We start from the raw sequence: 14,108 nt of genomic DNA, 5'->3' as shown, positions 1-14,108 counted from the left end.
AAACTATTTGAAATACAGGGGGAAAACCAGTTTTTATTACAGAATCAGCTTTTCAGAGAAATGTTGTTATTTTGCCTGATTACAGCTACAATTTAAAGTATTCAATTCTTGTCTTTGTTTTCAATCTGAGATGTTGGCAGTTCCGTGAAGATCTATTTCTCCTGGAGTCACTTTTCTTCACATGATCTGCTAGTCAGATAGGTTTAAAACAAAACAACCAATATATTGAAAATTGCCACAAGCTTTCAGAGGTACAGGGTTGTTACACTTGTCTAAATAGTTTATGGTGGTTTGGTATTTGCATAAACTGAAGATGAAAGAAAATGAAAAACAAAGAATAAGAAATGTATTTTAAAATCACATAAAAACATTCTGCGACTTCCTATGCATATCCTTTACATCAGTGGTGCTTATCTGTCTGGCCCTGTGCTCAGTCCACAAGCTGCATTGGATCCAACATCCCAGGATTTGGCTGCATGCCTGGCACCTTTGGGCATGCAAGCATGCCTCCACTCATTAAGCATGCTTAATAGGGCTGTGCTCTAGCTAGGCAGCTGTGCAGGGACATAGGTGTGTGCATAAGGATGGCTGCTAAGTCCCACAGCTTTAGTCAGGCAAAAACTATGAAGAGTGGGTATTAGATGCCAGGGGGTGAGGATTATTTTGAGTTTTACCCCAATAGCCTGTACTTATAGTACCTACCTGGGGGTGATGGCAGGGAGAGGATTTCTCAGCTGCCTCATGAAGAGGGGGTTTGAACCCGCCAGAAGGAAGAGAACAAGCCAGGTATGTTGTTTAGTAAGATGAGTGCTGTCTTAACCAGAAAGGGGTTCTGGATTTTAGCCTGTGCCCTTGCTCCCAATGAGGAAAAATGTTCCCAGTGTTATTTTTTCCATTTTATCCAAAGAATATTAAATGCAAGGTGCAGTGGGTCAGCTTTATGAGAAGGGCTGGAAAGGGGTTTGGATATTCTTAGCCCATGACCTGATGGCTTGAGCAATTTGTTGGAAAGCAAGGGATGCAGGTTCAAACTCCCTTTAATTGAGAGGTGTCAAAACCTGGGTCTCCCACTCCCTGAAGAAGTTCCCTACCCACTACTGAGGGAAAAGAGCCACTCCCCTCTTCCTCCATGTTATTTCTGACAGGTAGGTGAACAGGCTGATTTTACTTCAGCCAGCGGAAAAATAGAAACCAAAGCTGTGCTGAAGCGTCAAGAACTCTAGTTAGATGTCTGTGGACATGGCCTCTAAGGCTCAGTACAGATGTTACACCTATCGTGCATTAAACGGGCAGAAAGCGCTCTAAAGCCACAGCTGAACACACATTCACAGCTCATAGAGCACTTGGAAATGTGGACTGCATTCTAAGTTAACCCTTGATGGATGTGGTATTAGACAAAAGCACTCTATGTTAGAGTGCTTTTTTGAACACGTGTGACCCATCCCGCTTCTCGTTAGGCTGCATTCCAACTCCATCCCAGGTGGCTGAGTACAGTGCTGTGCTCCCACCTTGGGCAGAGCTCATTTGCTGGGCCCAGGCACCACAGTGGCCCACCCCCTCGGCTGTCACTGACCCAAGCCAGTAACAGCCTCTGATCCCAGCACTGCACGCTCCTTGCAGCCAGCTGTGAGCCACAGCTTGGCAAGTAGTGGGGTCTCTGTCCTCACAACCAACTCAGTTCCACAGTGTGCTGCAGCCTGAGTTGGAGGGGTGGGGGAGGGAAGGGGTCAAGGGTCTCTTTCCCTGCAGCTGCCCTGGCCCGTGGCATGGTGCAGCCCATCCAGGATGGAAGGGGTCTGGGTTCCTGCAGCAGCTCTAGTGCGAGGGCACGCTGCAGCCCAGCTGGGGATAATGGGGGAAGGGGTCCAGGGTCTCTCTCCCTGAAGCTGCCCTGGCCTGGAACCTGGTCAGGGGGAAAGGGTCTGGATCCCTGCAGCAGTACCAGCATTGGGGCATGCCACAGCCTGGCTGGGGGGAAGAGATCTGGGTCCCAGGACTAGGGCATGCTGCAGCCTGCTGTCACTGATGGAACAATGGAAGGGGTGGGGACAGGGACACACTGCTTCCCCACACCAGGAAGTCAATCTGTGATGGTGAGGGAATGTCCAAAAACCTAGGAAGCCTGTGGGGCATGCATGTAAAAACACCCCCAAGCTGCTGACCTTGGCCAGTGCAGAGAGGCTTTGAGAAACCCCACTCAACAGTGCACATGTGTTCTGTTCAGTCCCACTCTAACTTGTAGTGCTTTAAGTAAAATGCAATAGTTAGAGTGCCATCTGTACTTAGCCTAAGTGCATAAAGTGAAATAAGGTTAGGACTGCACACACACATGCACAGGAAAACACCCAGCATAAAGGTGATAGAGAATGGGGCTTCTGAAACTGCTCTTGGGACTGCGGTTAGAAGCACCTTCCCTCCAATCCAAACCTCAAGAAGTAAGGCTTGCAAACCTCCTTTTTTTTGTGAAAGTTACCAAAACATTTGGCTCTGTTCTTCCATTTTATGAAACTATTCCAGACCTGGGATTCAATGGAATATAATTCACAAGGCTGTGACTAGTTAGGGTCAAATTGTTTCTGCAAGATTCATGAGCAGTAGGTGTCCGTATTGTAAAAACAGCTCTCTTGCTGTTTTACTTTCTTCAATGGGCACTCCTTTCCCTGAAAAGTATGACGCGTTTCAAAGAATACATACTTAGCATACTGGGACCTATGCATCCAGTAAAGTCATGATTTTTTTTTTGTTTTGGGGTGGAGGGAGCTGTTATACAATTTTTTTTTCCTATGAAAATACCTTCTAATATTTAGACTACCTAAAGATTGTCCCCCTGTGCATATTGGCATGCAGGCAGAATAGGAGTGCAGCAGACCACCTTCACACCATAGGGTTGCTTCCTGTGCATGTGAAATAAGACCTGACGAACATCTGCCTGGTCACCTTACAAAGGCAAATGAAATGAGGAAGAGGCTTGTAAAATATACACACCGGTGTACCAGACATAGCATTCTGTGTTGGACACAGATACGGCACAATGTACTCTTTTCCCAGAGCAGCAGCACAATTATCACATAGTCCTTCTAATTTCTCAGCTATGCAATTCCCCTTGCTTGAGGCTAGGCTTGACTATAATGTCACAATCAAGCTCTTAACCAATGTTGTAAAATGAGTATTATAGTAACTTTTTGCAGCTGTTATTTCACTGTGACATTTTTCACACGTACTTTTACTTTTTGTATTCTTGAACTCTCATTTTGCCATTTTACATATATTTTAGCCAGTATTTAAGTAACTTATTCACTTCTTATCATTCATCAGGAGGTCTTTACAAGTGTTCCAGGGTGTGGAAGAGGGAGAGGAGGGCATTTTCATTAAAGCAGCTCTTTGGAATCTAATTAAAATGCCCAAAGCATTTTATGCATTCAGTATCCCACACTTCAAAACGGCAAAGCTCATGTGACAAGATTTAAACCGCCCTTGCCACCATTTTGAAATATGGGGACACTGGATACACGTGATGCCAAGGCTGCTGAAGCATTCTAATTAGAACGTGTCAGAGCAGGCATCAGGCACGTATACAGGTTCCCTTTTTTCCTATCTATGGGATTGACGTCAATGGGTAATCTATGTATATATAAATATTTGCATGTGCCAATCCAATCTTTTGATGTGCTGCTGAAATATAAAAATTATAAATACAAGGAAGAACTTCAAATGTATAGTTCAAATGTATGTATATCAAAGGTAGGATTTGGATGCAAGTGTTATCTAAATACAAACTACTTTCAGAAACTATGGGCTAGATCTTTGAGAACAATATCTGAAGGGGTTGGACACACAATTAAGTATAAAATACATAGTTACTCCTTGATTCTTATGGGATTAAGCGCTGCTGTGGTCCAAGGAGCAATTTAAAACTTGAAACTGCTCTAATCTGGACCGGCTCTAACAACCTTCAAAGGAACAGAGTGCAAGGATGACTTGGCCACATTCCATTTTTTCAGATTTAACAGATCCAAAAAGTGCAGGCTCTAACACTTATTTATGCCTTTTTTCTGGACAGGCAATACATTTTTTTGTTTAACTCCCTCCCCCCCCACCCAACAAAAAAGAAAGATTTGGCACTTAAATTATGTGAAGGAATGAAGAAATCCATCTTTCTAGTCTCTGTAACTCACTCTCCCTCTTTCCCTCCCTGCCCCAAGGGTCTAGCTATAGGTTCAAATTAAAGCTGGATAGAAACCTACTATAGAGATGTTACACATTTTAAGAGCACTAACTATATAGGTGGGTGGTTCTTTTCATAGCTAGATAGTCATTTTATCATGTGATAATTACTTTGCACATTTGGCTGGTTTTAATTTATTAAGTGATTAACCAGTTAATTGTCTGATCGGTACTTTGCACTTATGGCTGATCTTATTTGCACATGTGGCTGGTCTACATTTATTGCACGATTAACCAGTTAATTGCATAATGTATGTAGTGTGTAGCACGGGTACATGTGCATGTACACATACATACACGCACACATGCACTCAGGCACAATATATTTCTTTAGTTTTTTTTAAAAAACTCAGCATATCCGAAATTAATCATTAAAATGATTCTTACCTGGGGATATTATATAGAAGAAGTCTTTAAACTCATCCATCCAGACCTCTGCTAATCTTCTATTGTTTTTGTTGATCACATGACCCGTACCACCAGGAAAAGTATATGGGGTTGCCTTTCGGAATACATGTCCAACATGAGAACATGTTACAATCTCCAGGGACCCTCCACATTGCCAAATCTGAAATCAAAGATTTAAAATTATAAGCAAAACCAAACGAAACAAAAAATAAGATAAAGAAACCTTGCATCTTCTTTTAAAAGTAGAAGCCTGGCCTGTGAAAATGATGAACAGATGTCTCCAACGATCAGCAGATATCCAAATGATACAAAAGAAGGTGGTTTGAGCCCAGAGAGGGATGTTTGTTGTGATGTTCAGTTTATGGATAAAATTGAGATTTTTTTTTGGTGAAATCAGAGCACAAATGGCTCAATGTCAAAACAGGGAGAAGGCATCAAATGAGATTTTTCATGAATCTGTCCTGGATCTAATATTGTTCAAAATCCTTACTAATAACTTGGTAGATGGAAATGAACATATATACTCATATATAATTCCATTTTATTATTAAGCTAGGTGGGTCAGCAGACATGATAGAAGTAAGATTAAAAAATCTTTGATAAATGGAAAAATTGTATAAAGATTAATTGGATGACATTCAGCAAGAACAAATACAATGCATTATACATAGGAAGAAAACAATCAAATCCATAAATACATACAGGAACATAATTCAACAGTACAGTATTGTCACAAAAAAACTAAAAGCATATGTATTAAAGGAGTGTCATATGTCACCAAAATTGATTCCTTCACCCTGTTCATCAATGTAAGGCATCATTTGGAGTACTGTGTTCAGTTCTAAACACCAAACTTCAAGGATGATATGAACAATTTAGAAAGAGTTTAGCGGAGGAATAAAAATCATCTGAACTCTAGAAAACATGACATGGAAGGGAAAGCTTGAGAAACTGGAATTATTTAGTCTGTACAAGGGAAGACTGAGAGCAGACTAGATAACTACTTTCAAAATGAACAGGATTGCTACAAAAAAGATGGTGAAGTGTTTGAGTGCAGGTTAGATGAACATTTTGCTGGGATTGTTTGAACAGGAATGACCCTGCTATGAGGAGGAAGCTGAAGTAGAAGACCCCCTGATTTGCTTTCAGCCCTATTTTTCTATGATTCTTGTAATCTCAGAAGTGAATAATTTAAAGTCAATATTAAGGCAATGATATGGCATGAGCCAAAGTCACTCAGTGTAAAGACGGTGCAACACCATTGTGTCAGAAGGATTTCTGAATTCTATTAAATTCCTCTTTTTCTCTGGTGAAAATTCATGAATCCTTCCTTTCCTTCACCATTCAGCTGATTTTGGTAGAAAAAATTACTTCAGCTCTTGACCTCACTTGCCAGTTTTGAAGCTGTTATACACCTTGGTAGATTGCCGAGATGCAGGGAGGAGTAGAAAGGAATCATACCTCTCTGAACAAGTTAGTCTCTAAGGTGCCATCCTGCCCTACCCTCTGCCTAAGCTTACAACAGAAACTCATTTGCAACCTTTACTGACACAGCATAATTTAGTTACCTAATTTCAGAAATTAAGACATTTAGTACTGCCACACTTCCAATACAAAATTCCTAATTTTTCTTTTACCTGTCAATTACCAGAGCCCAAGTCTTTAGTGTGGTTACTACAATCACATATTTCACATTTTTCCATGCATTTTATATTGCCTTTATATACACCCTTCAGAACTCCCTTTTCCACATTACCATATTATGTATGTACCAGTTTCTCTGTTGACCCTTATCTCCTTTTTTACTGCAGTAGTAGCACTCCATTTCCTTCCCTGCAATGACCATCCGTGTTTTTCCTCCTTCTTGTGTCCCCCCCGCTCCACGCCCCAATCAGAGCTTCAGGTTTCCTTCTGGCTAGACAACACAGATTAAAGAGTAAATTTATAGTACCTTGCACTAATAAAATAAATAAATAAAAACACCTTGGTATGTAAAACATGAATGTTGTTACAGTTTTTAAACTATGACTCCTTGAACAGACATAATATTTAAGTATAAATTCTATGAGCAGGAATGTTGTCGCCATAGTAACTTGATGCAGAGTTTGTTTAATTAAGGCTAAGCCCTTTTGTATAATTTCATTAGTATGCTAAGTAATGTATTCTGCTGGGATCGGCAATGACGACAACAAAAAGTCTTTTATTTAACATCTTGCATTTCAAAATTTAACAACAACTAACCACTTCAGGTGGAAATTCAAGTGAACATATACCAAAGAATATGTGGTGATACAAAAAATTGAATGTGTGTGAAAACTGAAATAACCCAACTGGATAAGACCTCTTGAAAGAACACAATAATAATGTACGATATATTTCCATTGTGCCTACATTAGGCATCAACACAGTTGATAGATCATATTTGCAAGCTCAGAATATAAACATACACTGTGTTTTTGGCAGGCCTCAAGAGGGAAGAAAAATTTTACCTTAGAGTTCATGAGAACATGAGCTCTTGGTCTGGGGCCATGCGCCAGGTCCACCTGCAGCCTGACCCTGGCTGCCAGACAGATCTGATACACTGGGGATAGGTCTGCATATAGGATTGGATTAGGCATGCTCGCCCAAACCAGCATTCCGGATGTGGGAATGCTCTGGGAGCTACAGCAATTAATGCTGCCACCGATCCCCACTGCCAAACCTCTGGACCCCTCAGGATCTGTATTTCTTGTATATCATGTACACCCAAATTTCCCCCAGCTGGTTTCGGGATAAAACATGCATGTTTTATATGAGAAGATATGGTATGTCCTGGCTGTGTTATCAGTTCAATGTGTTTGTATTTCCCTTTTAGGATAACATCCTTCAATACAATATATTTCTGAAAACCTGTTCTTAATTTCACAAGTCCTTCAATAAGCCAAAATAAAAAACATATATTTTCTTGTGAAGAAGAGTGTTTTGTGCCTTTGCAAATGGGACCCTAATATTATAGAATATATTTTTGAGTTTCCTATTGTTACCTGCCAAGTAGCAGTTTTGTAGAGCTGGTCCAGAGATTGCACAAGAATAAGTCTAACATTGCTACCAACTATATACAATAATTGAACCAATATAAGATCCTATATAGTTGCATGTGGAGACTAAGGTGACTAATTCACAACACCCAGAACACTAAGTGGGGGTGATACCTAAACCAACCAATAAGAAATACCAAAAAGAAGGGTCGGTCTAAAATCCATCTCTCTCCTGAACTGAGGTGCCTACCTACAATCCTGAGTTAGACACCTAGGAAAGACTGACATTCAGAAGTGCCGCCGGGGGACAAAGTACCCCTGGAGGGACATAAGCCCCCCCCCCCCACTGGTAACACACTGAATAAATCTAAGTTCTCTTTTGCCCAATCGTTGGCTTAGCCCTTCAGTCAGTCAGGCATAAAAGAGTAGTAGAGAAGTCTTGTGTCTGAATATATTTAATTAAAAAAACCCCCAATCAATGAACCAATCATTTCACCTCTCCCCTACCCTTCCCTCGTCCCCCAACCTTGCTGATACTTTTTAAAGCATTTTTCCCTTGGTGGTTGGCTTATTTATGGCTAACTATCAATACCATGAAGTGTAACATACACGAACTTGTCCTTTTACTCTAACCTATTTAAAGCACATCACATAACTTGATTCCTTTTTTAGCCATTATTTTGGCTGCTTAAAACAATGGTACTGATATTAGCCTCTGTGTTCACTAGTATACTGAAGACAGAACCACCAGGTATGGAAGTATAATCATAATGTAGACTGCTATAGAAATCTCTAGCAGTTACCATGGATACTTAAACTTGGCTGTTTAATAAAAACGCAGTGCATATTTGATGCCTGATAGATCACACCAGGGTAAGGTAGGAACCTTCAGTTCCCTTTTGCCAAATACCCATCTGTTGAGATGGCTCTTTTAAGAATTAACTCTTTTATTTTCCAACATTTTAGAATGCAAAAATGTGACTGAACACAGAGATTATTATAAAAATGTATTGGTTTGTTCATAACAATCTCATTTTGAAGTCACAACTTCAGTACATGCTTAATTTCTTTCATTGTGAAAAATACATTTATCTTATAGAAAAAAGAAAAAATTCTTACTGATATTCACAATAACATTTGGAGTTGTAGACTAAAATTGGAAGCAAAACGGATAGTGAAAATAAATATTTTACAGACATTAGCACTCTGTTTTGCATGGTTTTAGAAAAGAAAAACTTTTGGTTTTTTTCTGTAAAGCACAACATTTACAGAGAAAATATTGATGATGCAATTAGATCAGTCACCAATCACATTTTACATGCAGATGCTGAAACTGCAGTGCAAGGTGACAAGTGTTTTTCATCACAGAGAAATCAGCATAAGAAACAGATGCCTCAATCACAGAATCACCTGATTGCAAGGACCCTCAAGGGTCAACTGTTCCCTTGAAATGTCTAGAAATTATTTGAAAAGGCATTATAATCGTCATTATTAAAATAAGTTAATTTCATATGAGTTAAGTCAGTGTCCTTTGGCTCACTACAAATACATTTTCACTAAGATTAATCTGCAGTATAGACAGCAGTGAAGGTAAGGTTGTGCAAAATAAGAGAAACTAAGGTGAAGAAGCCATACTGTATAGTACTCCATGGACTGAGCAAAGGAACCTTGCTCTCTTAGGCCCCTGACGGATGTTTAATTAAAGGTTTGATGGATCTGACTGGTGATCCCAATAATTATGCCTTCTGCCCTGATACATGTGCATGGGACTGCGGATCAGAATCCTGGGATCTCAAATAATAAGGATCTCAGGCTCCTTCTGCACTAGCAAATAGCAAGTCAGTCAGCTGCTCAGGACCCTTGACCTCAGAAGTGTAGCAGAGTCAAGGGCTGAGATGCATGCATCCCTGAGGCTGGAAGCCCCAATCCCCAAACTGCCATGGCCAGCCTCAAGGGCACATCAAAGCCAAGGGCTCTGGTGTGCCTCTGAGGCTAGAAGTGCTGTGTCCAGCCTGAGGGTACACCAGAACCCATTCTTCCCTTTGCCCCTGCTGCAAGCCCCACAGCTGAGGATACTGCCTCTGCTGTGAGCCCTACAGCAGAGGAGACTCTTGCAGGAGGGATGGGGGGTGCATTCTCCCTGCTGCAAGTCCCGAAGTGTAATATGTAGGGGGGCCAAAGAAATATGAATATAGCTGTTTTGCTAAAGAACTTTTGACACCGTCTGCTAGAAATAACAAAAATAGTGTTTGCTTTAATAGGAAGGATATAGCCATTTACTGTTTTAATAATGATGCTTCAAGTACAACATAAGGAATAAACTCTCCCTAAACGCAAGTCCCTCCATGAAGCATCATCATTACCATTCACATATATATACTATGGAGTGTATTACTGTGTTTACAATATTGAGTTTTCACTATTTAATATCAGCACAAGTAATGACTGCTTTTTAATGATCTTTTAGTATTATAAGAAACAGGGCTGAAAGGGATTTCAAGAGGTCATCTAGCCCAATTCCCTGCTCAAGACAGAAAAGTAATGTCTAAACAATCCCAGCCATGAGATGTCTAATGTGCACCTACAAACTTTCACAGCTGTAACTTTTCCTTTCTTCAGTATTTCCTTTTCTTCTGCATCTTTGTGAAGACAAATTCTTAAAAAAAGGTCCATTTGACTAGATTTGGGACCCAATTCTTTGAGGACCTGAGCACTAAATCAGAAGCATTGAGAGGTCACAGCTCCTTACCAGTTCAAGAACTTAGCACTTCAAAACCTTCCTATTAGTTTGTTAGCACAGTATACTGCCTCTTTGTAACTATTAAATGATTGTTCTTTTCAAAACATTTAATACAGAGAGAAAAAAGGAAAGAAATGATTTCCTGATAAACAGAACAGTTAGCACTGTAGGCATGTTTATAAAAACCAACACTTGTAATGACAAGATAAAAGGGAAGGCAATGTGAAGAAGAGAAAGTATATGAAAGACTGAAAGTTATATATAAAATACTGGTGTTTTTACAGGGACACGATTTGGATGGCTGATGTAGGAATCCAGCCCAATACCATCTTCAAGAAACGCTTGTTTGTAACACACTAAACTCAGAAAGACATGAGCACAGACAGCCACTTTAAAAGGACAGCATGCAGTGGTGCAATCACAGGAGCTATTCTGGAAGTCAGCTATGACACAGAGGATCAAAACCAGCCTCCTATGCTGAAAAAGTAAACTGAGCTGCACCCATGCTTGCTTACCATCAGTCAGAATGCTTGTGCAAATGGACTACCTCGGGGTGGGCAAAATGGTAGATCCGGCCAGCAGCTGGACTCCATTTCCCAGCAATCCCTGCCTGCCTTGTTGAGGTCAGTTTTCATGCAGTCCCCAGCAGCAGCAGGGCTATGACAGCACGGGATAGGATTTCCAGGGAGACCAGCCCCAGCAGCACTGGCAGGATACATGGGTGGGCTGGGAGCTGCTCTGGGGTTGAGATCTTACAGTGGTGACAACATGGTCCAAACCTGTGGCAGAGCCATGATCTGCTGTCTGCACACCCCTGCCCAGGCTGTGTGGGCAGCGAAGTGCAGTTCTGCCCTGGTTCTGGACCATGCTGTCACTGCTGCAAGATCCCAGTCCCAGCCCCAGAACAGCTCTCTGGAAATGGGCTGGGGCTGCTGGGAAATGGAGTCCACCATGAATTTGACCTGGCCCGTGGGCCAGACTTTGGCAGTGCCTGTCCTAGCTACTCACTGGCTTTGCCCTGTGTCCATTGTTCTGCATGGGCATAGAGAAACAGTCTTGGATTTTGACCCTCTATGCTCAAGCCCTGAATGCTTTCATCTCACTCATATCCTTAATAAGTAGAAGTGAATGGCACTAAAAGGAAAAAGCTGGGCCACTCAAATTTAAAACTATCACACTATCTTTAGCTAGGTTTATGTCTTTTTTACAATTTAAAGTGGGAGATAATCACCGATTTTAATGTCTTGGTTTCTGATAGCAGGTGTCTCAACATTAACAGTACTCAAGCATAATGTTTTGAATAAAGGCTAAAGTCTTTACAGTTCAAAACAGTCTCAGTGACAAGCACTGGTAGATCCTGCAATACACAAATTATAGACTATAATGATCAATGTGGATTTCTCAAATAGTAACATAAAGGAAACCATAATTAAAAGCTTGCAAGAGGGAAACCTAAACAGAATTCCGAAAGCTTCCTTGAGGGTCTTACACTCTTGTGGCAGTCTCTAGTGAAAGTCCACCCTCTGTTTAAGACGGCAGGAAATTCCAACACATGGATACCAGAGAAAGCTTTTACTTTATGAATCTTTTAACAAAATAACCAAACTTCATCCCCCATTTAGCATTCTAACTAGTTGTTTAGCAAACAAGTCAGATGTTCTACAGGTAGATAGTGAAATATGGTGTCACCACGAAAAACGATTCCTACCAAACAGGTATAACGCATGCTACTGAAAGGACGTACCATTAAATAGCCTGTGTCCTTTCTGTGACAAAATACCCAAATTGCCATAGCTACCAACTGGGAATCTTCAACAACATAAAAAATTGCACAAAATAAAAATCACAAACAAGATGAGGCTTTGGTTAGTGGTACATGCACCTTGCTAACGGCCTCAACAATATAAAAATGGTCAAAAACTAGGAAGTGGGAGGGAGGCAGGAAAAAGAAAAAGAAAGAAAAAACTTTTAGTAAGTGGGACCGTCCTTATTTTTCATGGAAATAAAAGGTAAATTAGAAATTTTGGTTCATCTCTAGTTTTTAGATTTTGAATACAGACACTTGATTATCAGGTCTTACTTGATGTCTTTTACTTCCTTGGTTGTTTTTTAGTCAAAACATACATAGCATGCAACTATTAAGAAACAGAATTTCTAGTCCCATAGTAATTTCAATGCATTAAAAATATATCACTTTACTGTGACTCTGTGCCCTCTTATTAGTCTGAGGCTGGTTTTTCAAACTACAGTTATTTCTTGAAGCTTAAGTGTGAAATTTTTCTAAAGCAAAATATGAAATAACATTTTGAATGTGATGCTCTGAATCTACCATAAGTTAATTTTCGCAGCTGTAATGATATTACAAAGACAAAATGGAAGAGATTTCCTCTTGTGTTTCCCATAAGCACAACTTTTATCATTAACATTTTTATTAAAAAATTCTTTATTAAAGCTTTTTCATGTATTTTGGTGTTACATTTTTAACCTGAACTTGAAATTCAGTATCTCAAAATATCCCTACAAAGCTTACACAATAAGGACCACTTATTGAGGTCTTCACTTTAATCCTTACTTAGATACATTCTTATTGACTTCCCTAAATAGGAGGCATATACAAACTGAAAAAGGGCCTCAGGATTTGACTGCAAAGAAAATACTCAAAGGGGAAAAAATAACATGAACAAATACTGTGCTCTTCAAGAAAGGAAATACTTTCTGATCCAGTGACACTGCATACTTAAATACTGTACACTCATTAAGTGAAGACATTCACGGAGGTTAAAGGGAGGTTAGATCATGTTAAAAATGGCCACCCAATCTAAGGTAAATTGGGATGCTGGGGATTAACGGGATTAACGAGGGTGCGCTGGAGGGATGGGGGGGCGGGAAGTAGATGGCATCCATGGGAGCAACTGGGGTTGGGGGTCAGGCAGCATCTATAGAAGAGTCAAGGGGAAAGCAGGATCTGCAGAAAGGACTGGGGAGGGCAAGCAGGTTCTGTGGGAGTGATTGGTATGGGCAGGTGGGGTCTGCAGGGGGTTGGTGGAGTTTGGAAAGGTTTGGGGGGGGGATCAAGGGCTATTTTTAGCCCGCTGATCCCCACAGTGAACCTACACTCTGATCCCTCCCACCCCTCCCCCACAGATACTTACTTATTTGGGTCCTAGCAGCTGCAAATGCTGATAAATCTGGTACCCAGAGCAGCCTCACAGTTTCATAGTTGGTAGGGCCGGAAGGGACCTGAGCACATCATTACGTTTAACCCCTTGCCATGGCAGGAAAGAGTACTGGGGTCAAACGACCCCGGCAAAGTTTTCATCCAGCCTCCTCTTAAAGACCCCCAGAGTAGGAGCCAGCACCACTTCTCTTGGAAGTTGGTTTCAGATCCTAGCCACCCTGACAGTGAAGTAGCACCTCCTGATGTCTAGTCTGAATCTACCCTCTGCCAGCTTGTGACTGTTATTTCTAGTCACTCCTGGTAGCACTCAGGGGAACAGGGACTCCCCCAATGCCTGCTGACTAGTTTGTAAACGGCCACTAGATCCCCCCTCAGCCTTCTCTTGTGGAGGCTGAATAGGTTCAGGTCCCATTGCCTCTCCTCGTAGGGCCTGCCCTGCTGCCCCCTCATCATGTGGGTGGCCCTCCTCTGGACCCTCTCCATGTTGTCCACATCCCTCTTGAAGTGCGGCACCCAGAACTGGACACAGTACTCCAACTGC

At 41.1% G+C, this 14,108-nt stretch overlaps 1 protein-coding gene across 1 annotated transcript in view; it reads right to left on the bottom strand.

Moving 5' to 3' along the window:
* GALNT13 (polypeptide N-acetylgalactosaminyltransferase 13) overlaps positions 1-14,108 on the bottom strand; it is a 176,964-nt gene that overhangs the window by 134,092 nt on the left and 28,764 nt on the right. The window contains exon 7 of the mRNA XM_019553614.1: positions 4,612-4,792. Within this exon, the coding sequence (XP_019409159.1) occupies positions 4,612-4,792 (181 nt within the window). The remainder of the gene's footprint in view (positions 1-4,611; positions 4,793-14,108) is intronic.

This window comes from Crocodylus porosus, unplaced genomic scaffold, assembly GCF_001723895.1.
Source record: "Crocodylus porosus isolate Cpor-Errol unplaced genomic scaffold, CroPor_comp1, whole genome shotgun sequence".
NCBI classification, from domain to species: Eukaryota; Metazoa; Chordata; order Crocodylia; family Crocodylidae; genus Crocodylus; species Crocodylus porosus.
This window is presented reverse-complemented; position numbering and strand designations above follow the sequence as displayed.